Below are 16,445 nucleotides of genomic sequence, written 5' to 3' on the forward strand. Positions count from 1 at the left end.
ACTGTAGAATATTATATTAATGTTAGAGATAGGACCATCCATCTACTGTAATAATATTATATTAATGTTAGAGATAGGACCATCCATCTACAGTAGAATATTATATTAATGTTAGAGATAGGACCATCCATCTACTGTAATAATATTATATTAATGTTAGAGATAGGACCATCCATCTACTGTAATAATACTATATTAATGTTAGAGATAGGACCATCCATCTACTGTAATCATATTATATTAATGTTAGAGATAGGACCATCCATCTACTGTAATAATACTATATTAATGTTAGAGATAGGACCATCCATCTACTGTATAATATTATATTAATGTTAGAGATAGGACCATCCATCTACTGTAATAATACTATATTAATGTTAGAGATAGGACCATCCATCTACTGTAATAATATTATATTAATGTTAGAGATAGGACCATCCATCTACTGTAATAATATTATATTAATGTTAGAGATAGGACCATCCATCTACTGTAATAATATTATATTAATGTTAGAGATAGGACCATCCATCTACAATAATATTATATTAATGTTAGAGATAGGACCATCCATCTACTGTAATAATATTATATTAATGTTAGAGATAGGACCATCCATCTACTGTAATAATATTATATTAATGTTAGAGATAGGACCATCCATCTACTGTAATAATATTATATTAATGTTAGAGATTATATTATTTAATCCACTCCAGTGGATCCTCTGGATACAGAACTACAGTGTTCCATAAGATCTACACAAGTAGACTCTAACGTCTACTTGTGAAACGTTGTGTTAACTTCACTTTTTGCATACCCAGACACGCCCCCTTCCTACATTAACCGTTCACCTCCTGTGTTCTACAGATCCAGAACCAAGCCTCAGATCCAAAATCTGACCTCAAGCACCAAGAGCTCAACCAAGGTAACACTGTGTGTGTGTGTGTGTGTGTGTGTGTGTGTGTGTGTGTGTGTGTGTGTGTGTGTGTGTGTGTGTGTGTGTGTGTGTGTGTGTGTGTGTGTGTGTGTGTGTGTGTGTGTGTGTGTGTGTGTGTGTGTCTAAAATGGCTTGTTCCCTCAATGACATCTTAATCCCGTTTGTATTTGTTGATTAAATTGTCAATATACTCCGTCTGACAGTATAATATCAACTAAGACAAATTATAATAATAATAATCTTGAGACTATACACAGGATCAACAATGACCTGGCATCTGTCTACATGAAATGATATCTAAATTCCATAAGTTGAGCCTACTGTATGCATACGCCTGCAAGGTCGTCGAGGCTAGGGCAAGTGCTATGGGCTAAGATGGAGTCTGAAGAGGTGGGTTTTCAGACTACGGTGGAAGATTGGGAGTGAGTCTGTAGTTCTGACTGCAATGGGAAGTTCATTCCATAGTTTAGATTGGGATTGAGTCTGTAGTTCTGACTGCAATGGGAAGTTCATTCCATAGTTTAGATTGGGAGTGAGTCTGTAGTTCTGACTGCAATGGGAAGTTCATTCCATAGTTTAGATTGGGAGTGAGTCTGTAGTTCTGACTGTAATGGGAAGTTCATTCCATAGTTTAGATTGGGAGTGAGTCTGTAGTTCTGACTGCAATGGGAAGTTCATTCCATAGTTTAGATTGGGAGTGAGTCTGTAGTTCTGACTGTAATGGGAAGTTCATTCCATAGTTTAGATTGGGAGAGTGAGTCTGTAGTTCTGACTGCAATGGGAAGTTCATTCCATAGTTTAGATAGGGAGTGAGTCTGTAGTTCTGACTGCAATGGGAAGTTCATTCCATAGTTTAGATTGGGAGTGAGTCTGTAGTTCTGACTGCAATGGGAAGTTCATTCCATAGTTTAGATTGGGAGTGAGTATTTCTGACTGCAATGGGAAGTTCATTCCATAGTTTAGATAGGGAGTGAGTCTGTAGTTCTGACTGTAATGGGAAGTTCATTCCATAGTTTAGATTGGGATTGAGTCTGTAGTTCTGACTGCAATGGGAAGTTCATTCCATAGTTTAGATTGGGAGTGAGTCTGTAGTTCTGACTGCAATGGGAAGTTCATTCCATAGTTTAGATTGGGAGTGAGACTGTAGTTCTTACTGTAATGGGAAGTTCATTCCATAGTTTAGAGTCTGTAGTTCTGACTGTAATGGGAAGTTCATTCCATAGTTTAGATTGGGAGTGAGTCTGTAGTTCTGACTGCAATGGGAAGTTCATTCCATAGTTTAGATTGGGAGTCAGTCTGTAGTTCTGACTGTAATGGGAAGTTCATTCCATAGTTTAGATTGGGAGAGTGAGTCTGTAGTTCTGACTGCAATGGGAAGTTCATTCCATAGTTTAGATAGGGAGTGAGTCTGTAGTTCTGACTGCAATGGGAAGTTCATTCCATAGTTTAGATTGGGAGTGAGTCTGTAGTTCTGACTGCAATGGGAAGTTCATTCCATAGTTTAGATTGGGAGTGAGTATGTAGTTCTGACTGCAATGGGAAGTTCATTCCATAGTTTAGATAGGGAGTGAGTCTGTAGTTCTGACTGTAATGGGAAGTTCATTCCATAGTTTAGATTGGGATTGAGTCTGTAGTTCTGACTGCAATGGGAAATTCATTCCATAGTTTAGATTGGGAGTGAGTCTGTAGTTCTGACTGCAATGGGAAGTTCATTCCATAGTTTAGATTGGGAGTGAGACTGTAGTTCTGACTGTAATGGGAAGTTCATTCCATAGTTTAGAGTCTGTAGTTCTGACTGTAATGGGAAGTTCATTCCATAGTTTAGATTGGGATTGAGTCTGTAGTTCTGACTGCAATGGGAAATTCATTCCATAGTTTAGATTGGGAGTGAGTCTGTAGTTCTGACTGCAATGGGAAGTTCATTCCATAGTTTAGATTGGGAGTGAGACTGTAGTTCTGACTGTAATGGGAAGTTCATTCCATAGTTTAGAGTCTGTAGTTCTGACTGTAATGGGAAGTTCATTCCATAGTTTAGATTGGGAGTGAGTCTGTAGTTCTGACTGCAATGGGAACATTCCATAGTTTAGATTGGGAGTGAGTCTGTAGTTCTGACTGTTGTTTCATCATAGTTGTACTTGCCAAAATCAACGTGTGTGTGTGTGTGTGTGTGTGTGTGTGTGTGTGTGTGTGTGTGTGTGTGTGTGTGTGTGTGTGTGTGTGTGTGTGTGTGTGTGTGTGTGTGTGTGTGTGTGTGTGTGTGTGTGTGTGTGTGTGTGTGTGTGTGTCACAGAGCTGCGTGCGAAGGAGTGTGTGTTGGAGAACATGCGTTTGGTGTTGTTGGAACAGGAGGACACTCAGGAACAGATGGAGGCGGAGCTACAGGAACGACTGGACCAATTACAACACCTCAGCGATGGTGAGTTCCTCCAGCACTAGGATGGAGCTCCATAACATCCAATCAGAGATCAGAGTTCCTCCAGCACTGCAATGGAGCTCCATAACATCCAATCAGAGTTCCTCCTGCACTGGGGGTGGAGCTTGTATGGCTTGGCCATTATCTTATCTTATCGCTGATTTTATTTTGTATTTCTTCCTTCCTGTTTCCCAGAGGTGGAGAGACTAAAGGGGAGGTTAAATGATGCATCACAAGACCCGCCCACTCACACAGACAGCCAATCACACGAGGAGCTGAAACGGGATGCGGCCCACGCTCAGGAGAGCCTGAAGGTAACATAGCTTTTAATGTGAAGGTAACGGAGCTTTTAATGTGAAGGTAATGGAGCTTTTAATGTGAAGGTAATGGAGCTTTTAATGTGAAGGTAACGGAGCTTTTAATGTGAAGGTGTGGAATCTCGACGTGTGTGTGTCGCCTCGGAGGAGCAATGCAGGAGAAAGAACAAAGGAAAACCCGCGATGTTGGTCTCATGACATTCCGTATTTATTTGTTAAACACGAGAGTCAGGGTCGTAACAGAACATGCATATACAAAAGTACACGCCTTGGTCTGTCTCTTATTAGCCTCCGGTCCAAAGTGAGACTAAGTCGATACAGCACTGAATGTTGACATTACATGGTATTATATACTCAAGATTCGCCGTCCCCTAAGAAGTCCCTCCCCTCTCTGGGCATAAACACTTCCTGACTTCTAACCAATGAGGTCTGAGCCTGGCTTCCTGTTAGAGGCGGGCATTTCTAGACAAAGGGCAAGTCTCATGGTAAACATTTGTTCCATTGGTGAAATGAGAATACTTTTAACGGAGCAAGAAATAATACCACAATAATGAATTAAAGATACAATGAAGATATAAACATAACGGAAATATATGAACAGAACTATATGAAACTAAACAGAAGTATATAAAACTGAACTGACTATATTTAAGAAATGAATGAGCTGTTTAACCCGGTACATAAACCCTGTGTTTAAGAGTACATTTTTAGATTAGTACTGAATGCACTCGAATAGTTTAGTAACCAGTCTATATATTCGTTTCCTAGCGTTTATCTTTATTCCATAATGACAGAAGAGTGTTTTAAGACATTTTAACACATTTTGTGCCCAAAACGTCTGTGGACGTCATGGGTATTACCGCACGTGCATAGCCCAAGACGTCTGTGGACGTCTTCCAAAAAAAAATATATATATATATATTTTAATTTTTTTTTTTTTTTTTTTTTTTTATTAAAAAAAACCAGAAAAATCAAAACACTTTTTTTTTTTTTTTTTTAACACGTGGTGCCAAAGTTTGTGTTTTCGCCATTGAGAATGCATTTGGCGTTTAAATTAAATAACTCAGAAACTATAAAACATTTCAAAGTAAAAAGTTCCAGCATGTGTCTCCACAGTCAGCTGAATTATAAAAAATGTGAATGGATTTTCTAGGTGAAAGTGATTTTGGGCAGTATTGCGTGGGCTCGAAAGTCAACCCAGCATAGAATGTTTTTAGAGTCAACATGCATAGACTCAAGCCGAAATAAGACCCGATGAACATTTGGCAGTCAGTAGGACAATAAAAGTCTTCTCTGCTTTACACCTCCTGTCGGCTTCAAACGAACTTAGAACAAAAGGATTTGCATTCTGTCCTAGTAAGGTGTTGCTAGCTTCAGACATTAACAATAGCCCCTTTTGGTCCCCCTCGTTAGTGTAAACATACCTTATTCATGGAATTAGGAGTCGTCAGTCTACTAAAATCTTCACTTTGTAACTGTCCAATTTTAACATTGTTTAGCATTGCCCAAGTAGAATATATGCTTATATGATTCATAATTTACCACAAAGGTAATGGAGCTTTTAATGTGAAGGTAATGGAGCTTTTAATGTGAAGGTAATGGAGCTTTTAATGTGAAGGTAATGGAGCTTTTAATGTGAAGGTAATGGAGCTTTTAATGTGAAGGTACGCTGCGGACAAAGCCAACTCTTGTCGTGACAAATCATGACAATAAACACAATGTTTTGGGCCGAACAAATAATTAGAAAGAAGAAAAAAACAAGTTTTTTTTGTTGTTTTAATTAAGGGGGCGGGACAGCGACGCTCCCGCCCCTTACCAGGGCCCAGGAAATAATTCCCCGTTCATTTTCCTCATAGACATTTCAAAAAGTATTTATTTAAAGACCTTTTAAAACCCATCTGCTGCCACCTGCTGGACGCAAATCCAACCTCAGGCTGCCGAGGGCTGCGGGGGCGATTTAGAGGGTGCGCACACAGGACAGAATGGCTGTTGTGGGTCTTCAACCAGCCAAAATTCTCACATGTCTCCCCCCTGCTCCGCTCCCTGCACTGGCTCCCGATCGCTGCCCGCACAGAATACAAAACTCTGATGCTGGCATTTAAAGCAACCAAAGGTATGGCTCCCCCATATCTTGCAAGCATGATTGAACCCTACAAACCCTCCCGCGCACTCAGATCAGCCAACGCAGGGAAGCTGGAAGTACCCTCACTAAAAACGCCAGGAGCATCAATGCTAGCGAGCTAAACTATAGCCATCCTTGCTCTAGAAAGCGCCAATGTTTACATCTAGACCACCGGATAATCAGCAAAGACCTCCGAACATCACACGTTTTATCCAAACCACGGAGAGCTGCGCAGATTAGGAGCTTTTCAGCTTTTTAGTCAGCCTGTATAATGGGAGGTGGACGGCAGCGTGGTTGCGCAACCCGGTTATGGCGGAGCGTTCCGTCACAAGCAGTAAAACCATTATGCCTCGTACAAAGTCAACAGAGTTGTGACAAATCATGACAACAAACACAATTTTTCGGGCCGAACAAATAATTAGAAAGAAGAAGAAAACGGCAGGTTACACTTTTTTTTCTTCTTTGTAAGAACGAAAATACATTGCATGGATGCAACTGGGACGTATCATCAGTGATGTATCCTGAGGTCATCACCTGGGAGGTATCCTCAGTGATGTATCCTGAGGTCATCACCTGGGACGTATCCTCAGTGATGTATCCTGAGGTCATCACCTGGGACGTATCCTCAGTGATGTATCCTGAGGTCATCCCCTGGGACGTATCCTCAATGATGTATCATGAGGTCATCACCTGGGACGTATCCTCAGTGATGTATCCTGAGGTCATCATCATCACCTGGGACGTATCCTCAGTGATGTATCCTGAGGTCATCACATGGGACGTATCCTCAGTGATGTATCCTGAGGTCATCACCTGGGACGTATCCTCAAGGTCATCACCTGGGACGTATCCTCAGTGATGTATCATGAGGTCATCACATGGGACGTATCATCAGTGATGTATCCCCAAGGTCATCACCTGGGACGTATCCTCAGTGATGTATCCCAAGGTCATCACCTGGGACGTATCCTCAGTGATGTATCCTGAGGTCATCACCTGGGACGTATCCTCAGTGATGTATCCTGAGGTCATCACCTGGGACGTATCCTCAGTGATGTATCCTGAGGTCATCACCTGGGACGTATCCTCAGTGATGTATCCTGAGGTCATCACCTGGGACGTATCCTCAGTGATATATCCTGAGGTCATCACCTGGGACGTATCCTCGGTATCCCAAGGTCATCACCTGGGACGTATCCTCAGTGATGTATCCCAAGGGCATCACATGCGATGTATCCTCAGTGATGTATCCCAAGGTCATCACCTGGGACGTATCCTCAGTGATGTATCCCAAGGTCATCACCTGGGACGTATCCTCAGTGATGTATCCCAAGGTCATCGGGGTTTCGGGTCTCGCGAACATCATACCCCTCACTCGGGTGACCCAGCCGGGGTGATAAAGTCCCGACTTACGTCCCAGTAGCTACCCTCGATCAGACCCACTAGGGAAAGACAGGGCCACACAATCTGTTGGAACCACTCCGGAACTACTATGCCGGGACTGGGAGGTACTATTATGGCATGTGGAAAGACTAGGCTCTGTGGGTTGCCTCCTGTCCGGGCCCCTCCTACGTCTCACCAGGTCCACTCCTGCTCTCACCAGGAGTACCGCCAGGACCTGTGCGTTGCACCAGACTCCCAGCACCAGACACTTCATTCTGGAGTGGTGGTTTCTTGAGCCGCAATGGTTCTGCAGGCTCCACCGCTGGGCAACGGTAGTACTGCAGGCTCCACTTGCGGCTCGAATGGCCCTCCTAAAGGCCTCATCGAAGGTTTTTGGGCATCCTCCTCACGGAGGATGCAGGCTGGGGCGCTAACCCATACAGATACAAGTTAGAATATGACATAGGTTACGTTAGGGTTTTGAATATTAGAGTTGTATAAAGGTTAGGATTATGGATATTAGAGTTGTATAAAGATTAGGATTATGGATATTAGAGTTGTATAAAGGTTAGGATTATGGATATTAGAGTTGTATAAACATTAGGATTATGGATATTAGAGTTGGATAAAGATTAGGATTATGGATATTAGAGTTGTATAAAGATGTGGTTATTCTTTTTGTAGTGACTCATAGGAGAGACGGGTGACAGCCGGAATGTAGACGGCACCCCGGGAGCAGTATGGGTTAGCGCCCCAGCCTGTGTCCTCCAGGGTGAGCAGCATGGGTTAGCACCCCAGCCTGTGTCCTCCAGGGTGAGCAGCATGGGTTAGCGCCCCAGCCTGTGTCCTCCAGGGTGAGCAGTATCGGTTAGCGCCCCAGCCTGTGTCCTCCAGGGGGAGCAGTATGGGTTAGCGCCCCAGCCTGTGTCCTCCAGGGTGAGCAGTATGGGTTAGCGCCCCAGCCTGTGTCCTCCGTGAGGAGGAAGCCCAACAAACCCTCGGTGAGGCCTTTAGGAGGGCCATTATAATCCACCACTCCTGAATGGAGTGCCTGGTGCTGGGAGTCTGGTGCAACGCACAGGAACTGGACCTGGTGAGACGTAGGACGGGCCCGGACAGGAGTCAGCCCACAGAGCCTAGTCCTTCCATGCGCCAGAATCTGGTTCCCCCAGTCCCGGCAGAGTAGTTCCGGAGCAACGGATTGTGTGGCCTTGCTCATTCCCTGATGGACTGATCGAGGGTAGCTACTGGGACGTAAATTGGGATTTGATCAACCCCGGCTGGGTCGCCTGAATGAGTGGTATGATGTTGGGAGACCAAAAACCCTGTTGACCTCAGGATACGTCCCAGGTGATGACCTCAGGATACATCACTGAGGATACGTCCCAGGTGATGACCTCAGGATACATCACTGAGGATATGTCCCAGTTGCATCCATGTGATGTATTTTTTAGTTATAGGATTATGGATATTAGAGTTGGATAAAGATTAGGATTATGGATATTAGAGTTGGATAAAGATTAGGATTATGGATATTAGAGTTGGATAAAGGATTAGATAAGAGTTATTCCTTGATTTCTAGTAGTTAGTGTGGTTGCCCAAAGGGCAACCAGACTATAGTACTTGTAACACTTTATTATTTTACTGGAGTAAGACAAAACTTTGGCGCACTACTCCTCCCACAGTTTTGACTGTACGCACTTGAGCCATATGTCAAATTGACCGGAAAAATCGGGAATCGTGTGCTTACTCATTGCTAAGAGAAATATTGTATAGTTTAATTGATATTATCTTATTCGTGCATTAAATTTCCCCATTGAAAACTTTACATTGACTAGAGAGAGAGAGCGAGACATTCACCTTACATTGATAGAAAATTATTTTCTCCCTGTATTCCTTGGGCCGTGACGCATCTCCCCATATAGGCCACGCCCATTTGCGTCAGGATATATTTTCCGCCATTTTGAATTTTCTTCAAAACACACTTTTTTTCCCCGGAATCTACAGATTTTGTCCGAATCTCACAGAAATCGGTACACATGATATCTGGACCTATCGGACCGCGTTTCATTTTTTTTCAGATTTTTAGATTTTTTTTTGTCCGTATTGTTCGGCCTTAATCGTCGTCCGAAGTTAGTGGGAGGGGCCCATTTTACAAAAAATGCCTAAAATCACGAACGGAATGTCCAATCCATCCCAAATTTGAATCAGATGTCGCGGGTGGTTTAATCAACCAAAAGCCAAAAGCGATTCCATTTTCATCCATAGAGGGGCGCCGCCAATGCGAAAAAATTAAACCGTTTCTTGCAGAAAAAATATTTTTGGGGGGATAAATCCCCTTCGAATTACTTACGCATGATCGCAGGGGTGAGCCATTGTAATTGGCTGGCAATATCAGTGGGAGGGGCATATGTAAGCCACTGCGGCAACCACGCTTTGCAATTTTTTAAAATTGCGACCTTTCTAGTTTTAGTTTAGTTGTCATGCACCAATAAATAAATAGCTGATCTATGAGCTTGTAGATCTGATACTTTTGGCTTATGGTAAAAAAAGAAAACCCAAAAAGGAATGAATGTCATTGTGTGTGTGTGTGTGTGTGTGTGTGTGTGTGTGTGTGTGTGTGTGTGTGTGCGTGTGCGTGTGTCAGGCGTGCACGGAGAGGCACCAGGCGGAGCGCAGGAAGTGGCTGGATGAGAAGATGATTCTGATTGGTCAAGCCAAAGAGGCGGAGTCCAAGAGGAACCAGGAAATGAGGAAGTTCATCGAGCTGAGAGAGAAACAGCAGAGAGAGCTGGTGAGAGAGAGACATTCACTTTACATTGACTAGAGAGAGAGACATTCACTTTACATTGACTAGAGAAAGAGACATTCACTTTACATTGACTAGAGAGAGAGACATTCACTTTACATTGACTAGAGAGAGAGACATTCACTTTACATTGACTAGAGAGAGAGACATTCACTTTACATTGACTAGAGAGAGAGATATACATTCACTTTACATTGACTAGAGAGAGAGAGATACATTCACTTTACATTGACTAGAGAGAGAGAGAGACATTCACTTTACATTGACTAGAGAGAGAGACATTCACTTTACATTGACTAGAGAGAGAGAGAGACATTCACGTTACATTGACTAGAGAGAGAGAGACATTCACTTTGCATTGACTAGCGAGAGAGAGAGACATTCACTTTACATTGACTAGAGAGAGAGAGATACATTCACTTTACATTGACTAGAGAGAGAGAGAGACATTCACTTTACATTGACTAGAGAGAGAGACATTCACTTTACATTGACTAGAGAGAGAGCGAGACATTCACCTTACATTGACTAGAGAGAGAGAGAGAGAGACATTCACTTTACATTGACTAGAGCGAGAGAGAGACATTCACTTTACATTGACTAGAGAGAGAGAGACATTCACTTTACATTGACTAGAGAGAGAGAGAGAGATACATTCACTTTACATTGACTAGAGAGAGAGAGAGAGACATTCACTTTACATTGACTAGAGAGAGAGAGAGAGATACATTGACTAGAGAGAGAGAGAGACATTGACTAGAGAGAGAGAAAGAGACATTCACCTTACATTGACTAGAGAGAGAGAGAGACATTGACTAGAGAGAGAGAGAGAGACATTCACCTTACATTGACTAGAGAGAGAGAGACAGAGAGACATTCACCTTACATTGACTAGAGAGAGAGAGAGACATTGACTAGAGAGAGAGAGACATTCACTTTACATTGACTAGAGAGAGAGAGATACATTCACCTTACATTGACTAGAGAGAGAGAGACATTCACCTTACATTGACTAGAGAGAGAGGCATTCACTTTACATTACTTTACCTAGAGAGTGAGAGAGAAAGAGCTTGCGAGAGAGATACATCCACTTTATACCATGTGGAGGCGTGACCTAACCCTGTGTGTGTGTGTGTGTGTGTGTGTGTGTGTGTGTGTGTGTGTGTGTGTGTGTGTGTGTGTGTGTGTGTGTGTGTGTGTGTGTGTGTGTGTGTGTGTGTGTGTGTGTGTGTGTGTGTGTGTGTGTGTGTGTGTGTGTGTGCGTAGGACTCCCTGTCCTCCCAGCTGTCCCAGAGGGACTCGGACATGTCCACATGGAGGACAGACAGAGACACCCTGGTCTCTGCCCTGGAGGTCCAGATGAGGAAGCTGCTGTCTGTCTGCGCAGAGAAGGACAGACAGCTGTCTGTCTGCGCAGAGAAGGACAGACAGCTGTCTGTCTGCGCAGAGAAGGACAGACAGCTGTCTGTCTGCGCTGCCACACTACAGGTCTGTCTGACTCAGTGTTCATTTCCTTTTTCCAGCAGTTTCTGGTTTAGTCTCAAAGCACGCAGCACCGCAGTAACCTTAGGGTTAACACGCAGCACCGCAGTAACCGTAGTAACCTTAGGGTTAACACGCAGCACCGCAGTAACCGTAGTAACCTTAGGGTTAACACGCAGCACCGTAGTAACCGTAGTAACCTTAGGGTTAACACGCGGCACCGCAGTAACCGTAGTAACCTTAGGGTTAACACGCAGCACCGTAGTAACCGTAGTAACCTTAGGGTTAACACGCAGCACCGTAGTAACCGTAGTAACCTTAGGGTTAACACGCAGCACCGCAGTAACCGTAGTAACCTTAGGGTTAACACGCAGCACCGCAGTAACCGTAGTAACCTTAGGGTTAACACGCAGCACCGCAGTAACCATAGTAACATTAGGGTTAACACGCAGCACCGTAGTAACCGTAGTAACATTAGGGTTAACACGCAGCACCGTAGTAACCGTAGTAACCTTAGGGTTAACACGCAGCACCGCAGTAACCGTAGTAACCTTAGGGTTAACACGCAGCACCGTAGTAACCTTAGGGTTAACACGCAGCACCGTAGTAACCGTAGTAACCTTAGGGTTAACACGCAGCACCGTAGTAACCGTAGTAACATTAGGGTTAACACGCAGCACCGTAGTAACCGTAGTAACCTTAGGGTTAACACGCAGCACCGTAGTAACCTTAGGGTTAACACGCAGCACCGTAGTAACCGTAGTAACCTTAGGGTTAACACGCAGCACCGTAGTAACCGTAGTAACCTTAGGGTTAACACGCAGCACCGTAGTAACCGTAGTAACCTTAGGGTTAACACGCAGCACCGTAGTAACCGTAGTAACCTTAGGGTTAACACGCAGCACCGCAGTAACCGTAGTAACCTTAGGGTTAACACGCAGCACCGTAGTAACCGTAGTAACCTTAGGGTTAACACGCAGCACCGTAGTAACCGTAGTAACCTTAGGGTTAACACGCAGCACCGTAGTAACCGTAGTAACCTTAGGGTTAACACGCAGCACCGTAGTAACCGTAGTAACCTTAGGGTTAACACGCAGCACCGTAGTAACCGTAGTAACCTTAGGGTTAATCCATTCTGGTGTTTTAAAGCATTGTGTTATACTTTAGCTATTGAAAAACAGCAGATCTACAAGCTCGTAGCGCGGCACTCGGCTACGAGCTTGTAGGTCTGCTGTTTTTGAAAAATCGTGAAAATGTGGGAGCAAATCTTTGAATATTATATTCTTTCAGAGCGAACGTTTTTAACTCAAATCTTTGCTATCGGGGGGGTCCGTGGGGGTTGCAGTGCCTGGTTGCAACGCACCCCCACGTTGCAACCAGGCTGGAGGCCTGCCCCCCCCCCCCCCCCCCCCGGCCCCGGCCCTATGATGTCATGTTACGACTAATTAGCATAATTAATGCATGATAATTGTGTCCCTCTGTGGCAGAGTGCGTCTGATGGTCATAGATCCAACATGGAGGACGGTGTGACAGATCACAGATCCAACATGGAGGGCGGTGTGACAGAGCACAGATCCAACATGGAGGGCGGTGTGACAGAGCACAGATCCAACATGGAGGGCGGTGTGACAGAGCACAGATCCAACATGGAGGGCGGTGTGACAGAGCACAGATCCAACATGGAGGGCGGTGTGACAGAGCACAGATCCAACATGGAGGGCGGTGTGAAGGAGCACAGATCCAACATGGAGGACGGTGTGACAGAGCACAGATCCAACATGGAGGACGGCCGTGTTAAAGAGCAGAGAGTCTCTGCAGCCAGTCAGGTAAGATTATGATGATACGACCAGCCAATCAGGTTAGATTATGATGATACGACCAGGGATGTCTCCATACACTTTTTTCGTTCCCGATTCGATCCTGATACCACAATTCCTGTGTTAGTCGATACCAGAGAATTAATAGCAGACTCCACATGCCCCAACATTTTATTTACCTGCCATAGTGTCGACCCCTTACCCCTGTGTGGTATCGCTGGTTAGACTGGCATAGTGTCGACCCCTTACCCCTGTGTGGGATCACTGGTTAGACTGGCATAGTGTCGACCCCTTACCCCTGTGTGGGATCGCTGGTTAGACTGGCATAGTGTCGACCCCTTACCCCTGTGTGGGATCACTGGTTAGACTGGCATAGTGTCGACCCCTTACCCCTGTGTGGGATCGCTGGTTAGACTGGCATAGTGTCGACCCCTTACCCCTGTGTGGGATCACTGGTTAGACTGGCATAGTGTCGACCCCTTACCCCTGTGTGGGATCACTGGTTGGACTGGCATAGTGTCGACCCCTTACCCCTGTGTGGGATCGCTGGTTAGACTGGCATAGTGTCGACCCCTTACCCCTGTGTGGGATCGCTGGTTAGACTGGCATAGTGTCGACCCCTTACCCCTGTGTGGGATCGCTGGTTAGACTGGCATAGTGTCGACCCCTTACCCCTGTGTCGGATCGCTGGTTAGACTGGCATAGTGTCGACCCCTTACCCCTGTGTGGGATCGCTGGTTAGACTGGCATAGTGTCGACCCCTTACCCCTGTGTGGGATCACTGGTTAGACTAGCATAGTGTCGACCCCTTACCCCTGTGTGGGATCACTGGTTAGACTGGCATAGTGTCGACCCCTTACCCCTGTGTGGGATCGCTGGTTAGACTGGCATAGTGTCGACCCCTTACCCCTGTGTGGGATCACTGGTTAGACTGGTATAGTGGGTCCCTGGAACTACATATTTCCAGATGGGGGTCAGGGGGGGGGGGGGGGTCCCTGGAACTACATATTTCCAGGTCGGGGGGGGGGGTCCCTGGAACCACATATTTCCAGATGGGGGTCGGGGGGGGGGGGGGGGGTCCCTGGAACTACATATTTCCAGATGGGGGGGGGGGTCCCTGGAACTACATATTTCCAGATGGGGGTCGGGGGGGGGGGGGGGGGGTCCCTCGAACTACATATTTCCAGATGGGGGTCGGGGGGGGGGGGGGGGGTCCCTCGAACTACATATTTCCAGATGGGGGTCGGGGGCGGGGGGGGGGGTTAGAAAACTGTCAGGATTTAGAAACATTTAGTAGAATCGTCTAAATGGGTTAAGAGCGTCTGCTAAATGCCTACATTGTAAATCGTGTGTGTGTGTGTGCGCGTGTGCGTGTGTGCGCGTGTGTGTGTGGTTGTTGCTGCAGGGTTTGTTGGTCCTCGACGCGTCCCAGATCTCCACGGAGAACGGGCGCCACCGCCGCTTCCCCAAACCGGAGGTGGAGATCTCCTTCAGCCCGCTGACGCCCAACCGGCTGGCGCTGAGGAGGCACGGAGAGGAGGAGGTCACCAAGGTCAAGATCACACGCTCCACACGCAAGAGACGGAGCGGAGACATGTGGCAGGTGAGCTGGGAGGGAGCGGTGAGCTGGGAGGGAGCATGCACAGTAGAGATCAGCTGGGAGGGAGCATGCACACTAGAGATCAGCTGGGAGGGAGCATGCACACTAGAGATCAGCTGGGAGGGAGCATGCACACTAGAGATCAGCTGGGAGGGAGCATGCACACTAGAGATCAGCTGGGAGGGAGCATGCACAGTAGAGATCAGCTGGGAGGGAGCATGCACACTAGAGATCAGCTGGGAGGGAGCATGCACACTAGAGATCAGCTGGGAGGGAGCATGCACACTAGAGATCAGCTGGGAGGGAGCATGCACAGTAGAGATCAGCTGGGAGGGAGCATGCACACTAGAGATCAGCTGGGAGGGAGCATGCACAGTAGAGATCAGCTGGGAGGGAGCATGCACACTAGAGATCAGCTGGGAGGGAGCATGCACACTAGAGATCAGCTGGGAGGGAGCATGCACACTAGAGATCAGCTGGGAGGGAGCATGCACAGTAGAGATCAGCTGGGAGGGAGCATGCACACTAGAGATCAGCTGGGAGGGAGCATGCACACTAGAGATCAGCTGGGAGGGAGCATGCACACTAAGGTTGGGCGATATGCCAATTGTTTTCAATCGCCCATCGTCTGTCCAAAAATCGCCGATGGACGATATATTCGTGACATAAAAGTAAAGTGAGAACAGCTCACTACAGGTCGCAAAAAAGCCAGATCTACAAGCTCTCAAGGCGCCGCGTCCTGCCTGTTTTTGCAGCGCCGTTCGCTACGCGTTGAGAGCTTGTAGATCCGTCTATTTTTGCAGCGCAGCTGCGCAGCCAGGGTAACAAAATAAAAAATGAGATGAAGTTCAATCAGTGGGTTGAATCAGTAGCTACACGCTAAGCTAAGCGCTAAGCTAACGATCCCCGAGCCTACACTAACACTAGCAGCCTGTTTTGTATTTTCCCCCCGACTTCACGGGTGGCGCATTGGGATTCCAGCAATGTCTCCCAGTCCCATACCATTATAAGGGAGGAGGGGTTTTCCACCCGGCCCAAAAGAAAAAAATCGTCCCGAAAAATTGCCTAATAAAAATATTCGGCGATTGGACTCGTACATTCGCGATTGACGATAGATTCGTATCGTCACCCAACCCTAATGCACACTAGAGATCAGGTGGGAGGGAGCATGCACACTAGAGATCAGCTGGGAGGGAGCATGCACACTAGAGATCAGCTGGGAGGGAGCATGCACACTAGAGATCAGCTGGGAGGGAGCATGCACACTAGAGATCAGCTGGGAGGGAGCATGCACACTAGAGATCAGCTGGGAGGGAGCATGCACACTAGAGATCAGCTGGGAGGGAGCATGCACACTAGAGATCAGCTGGGAGGGAGCATGCACACTAGAGATCAGCTGGGAGGGAGCATGCACACTAGAGATCAGCTGGGAGAGAGCATGCACACTAGAGATCAGCTGGGAGGGAGCATGCACACTAGAGATCAGCTGGGAGGGAGCATGCACACTAGAGATCAGCGGATGAGCTTTTTTGTCACCCGAATCCGAGTGCCCATATTTA

At 46.1% G+C, this 16,445-nt stretch overlaps 1 protein-coding gene across 1 annotated transcript in view; it reads left to right on the forward strand.

Moving 5' to 3' along the window:
* The window catches only part of LOC306918961 (kinesin-like protein KIF20B), a gene marked incomplete at its 5' end in the record, with an annotated part of 47,191 nt that overhangs the window by 17,563 nt on the left and 13,183 nt on the right, over positions 1 to 16,445 (forward strand). The window contains 7 exons of the mRNA XM_079531799.1: positions 874 to 931; positions 3,234 to 3,359; positions 3,552 to 3,670; positions 9,826 to 9,972; positions 11,254 to 11,475; positions 12,957 to 13,295; positions 14,692 to 14,889. Coding sequence (XP_079387925.1) covers positions 874 to 931; positions 3,234 to 3,359; positions 3,552 to 3,670; positions 9,826 to 9,972; positions 11,254 to 11,475; positions 12,957 to 13,295; positions 14,692 to 14,889 — 1,209 coding nt within the window. The remainder of the gene's footprint in view (positions 1 to 873; positions 932 to 3,233; positions 3,360 to 3,551; positions 3,671 to 9,825; positions 9,973 to 11,253; positions 11,476 to 12,956; positions 13,296 to 14,691; positions 14,890 to 16,445) is intronic.

The sequence above is a fragment of the Electrona antarctica genome (genome assembly GCF_951216825.1).
Source record: "Electrona antarctica genome assembly, contig: scaffold_268, whole genome shotgun sequence".
In the NCBI taxonomy this organism is placed as follows: Eukaryota; Metazoa; Chordata; class Actinopteri; order Myctophiformes; family Myctophidae; genus Electrona; species Electrona antarctica.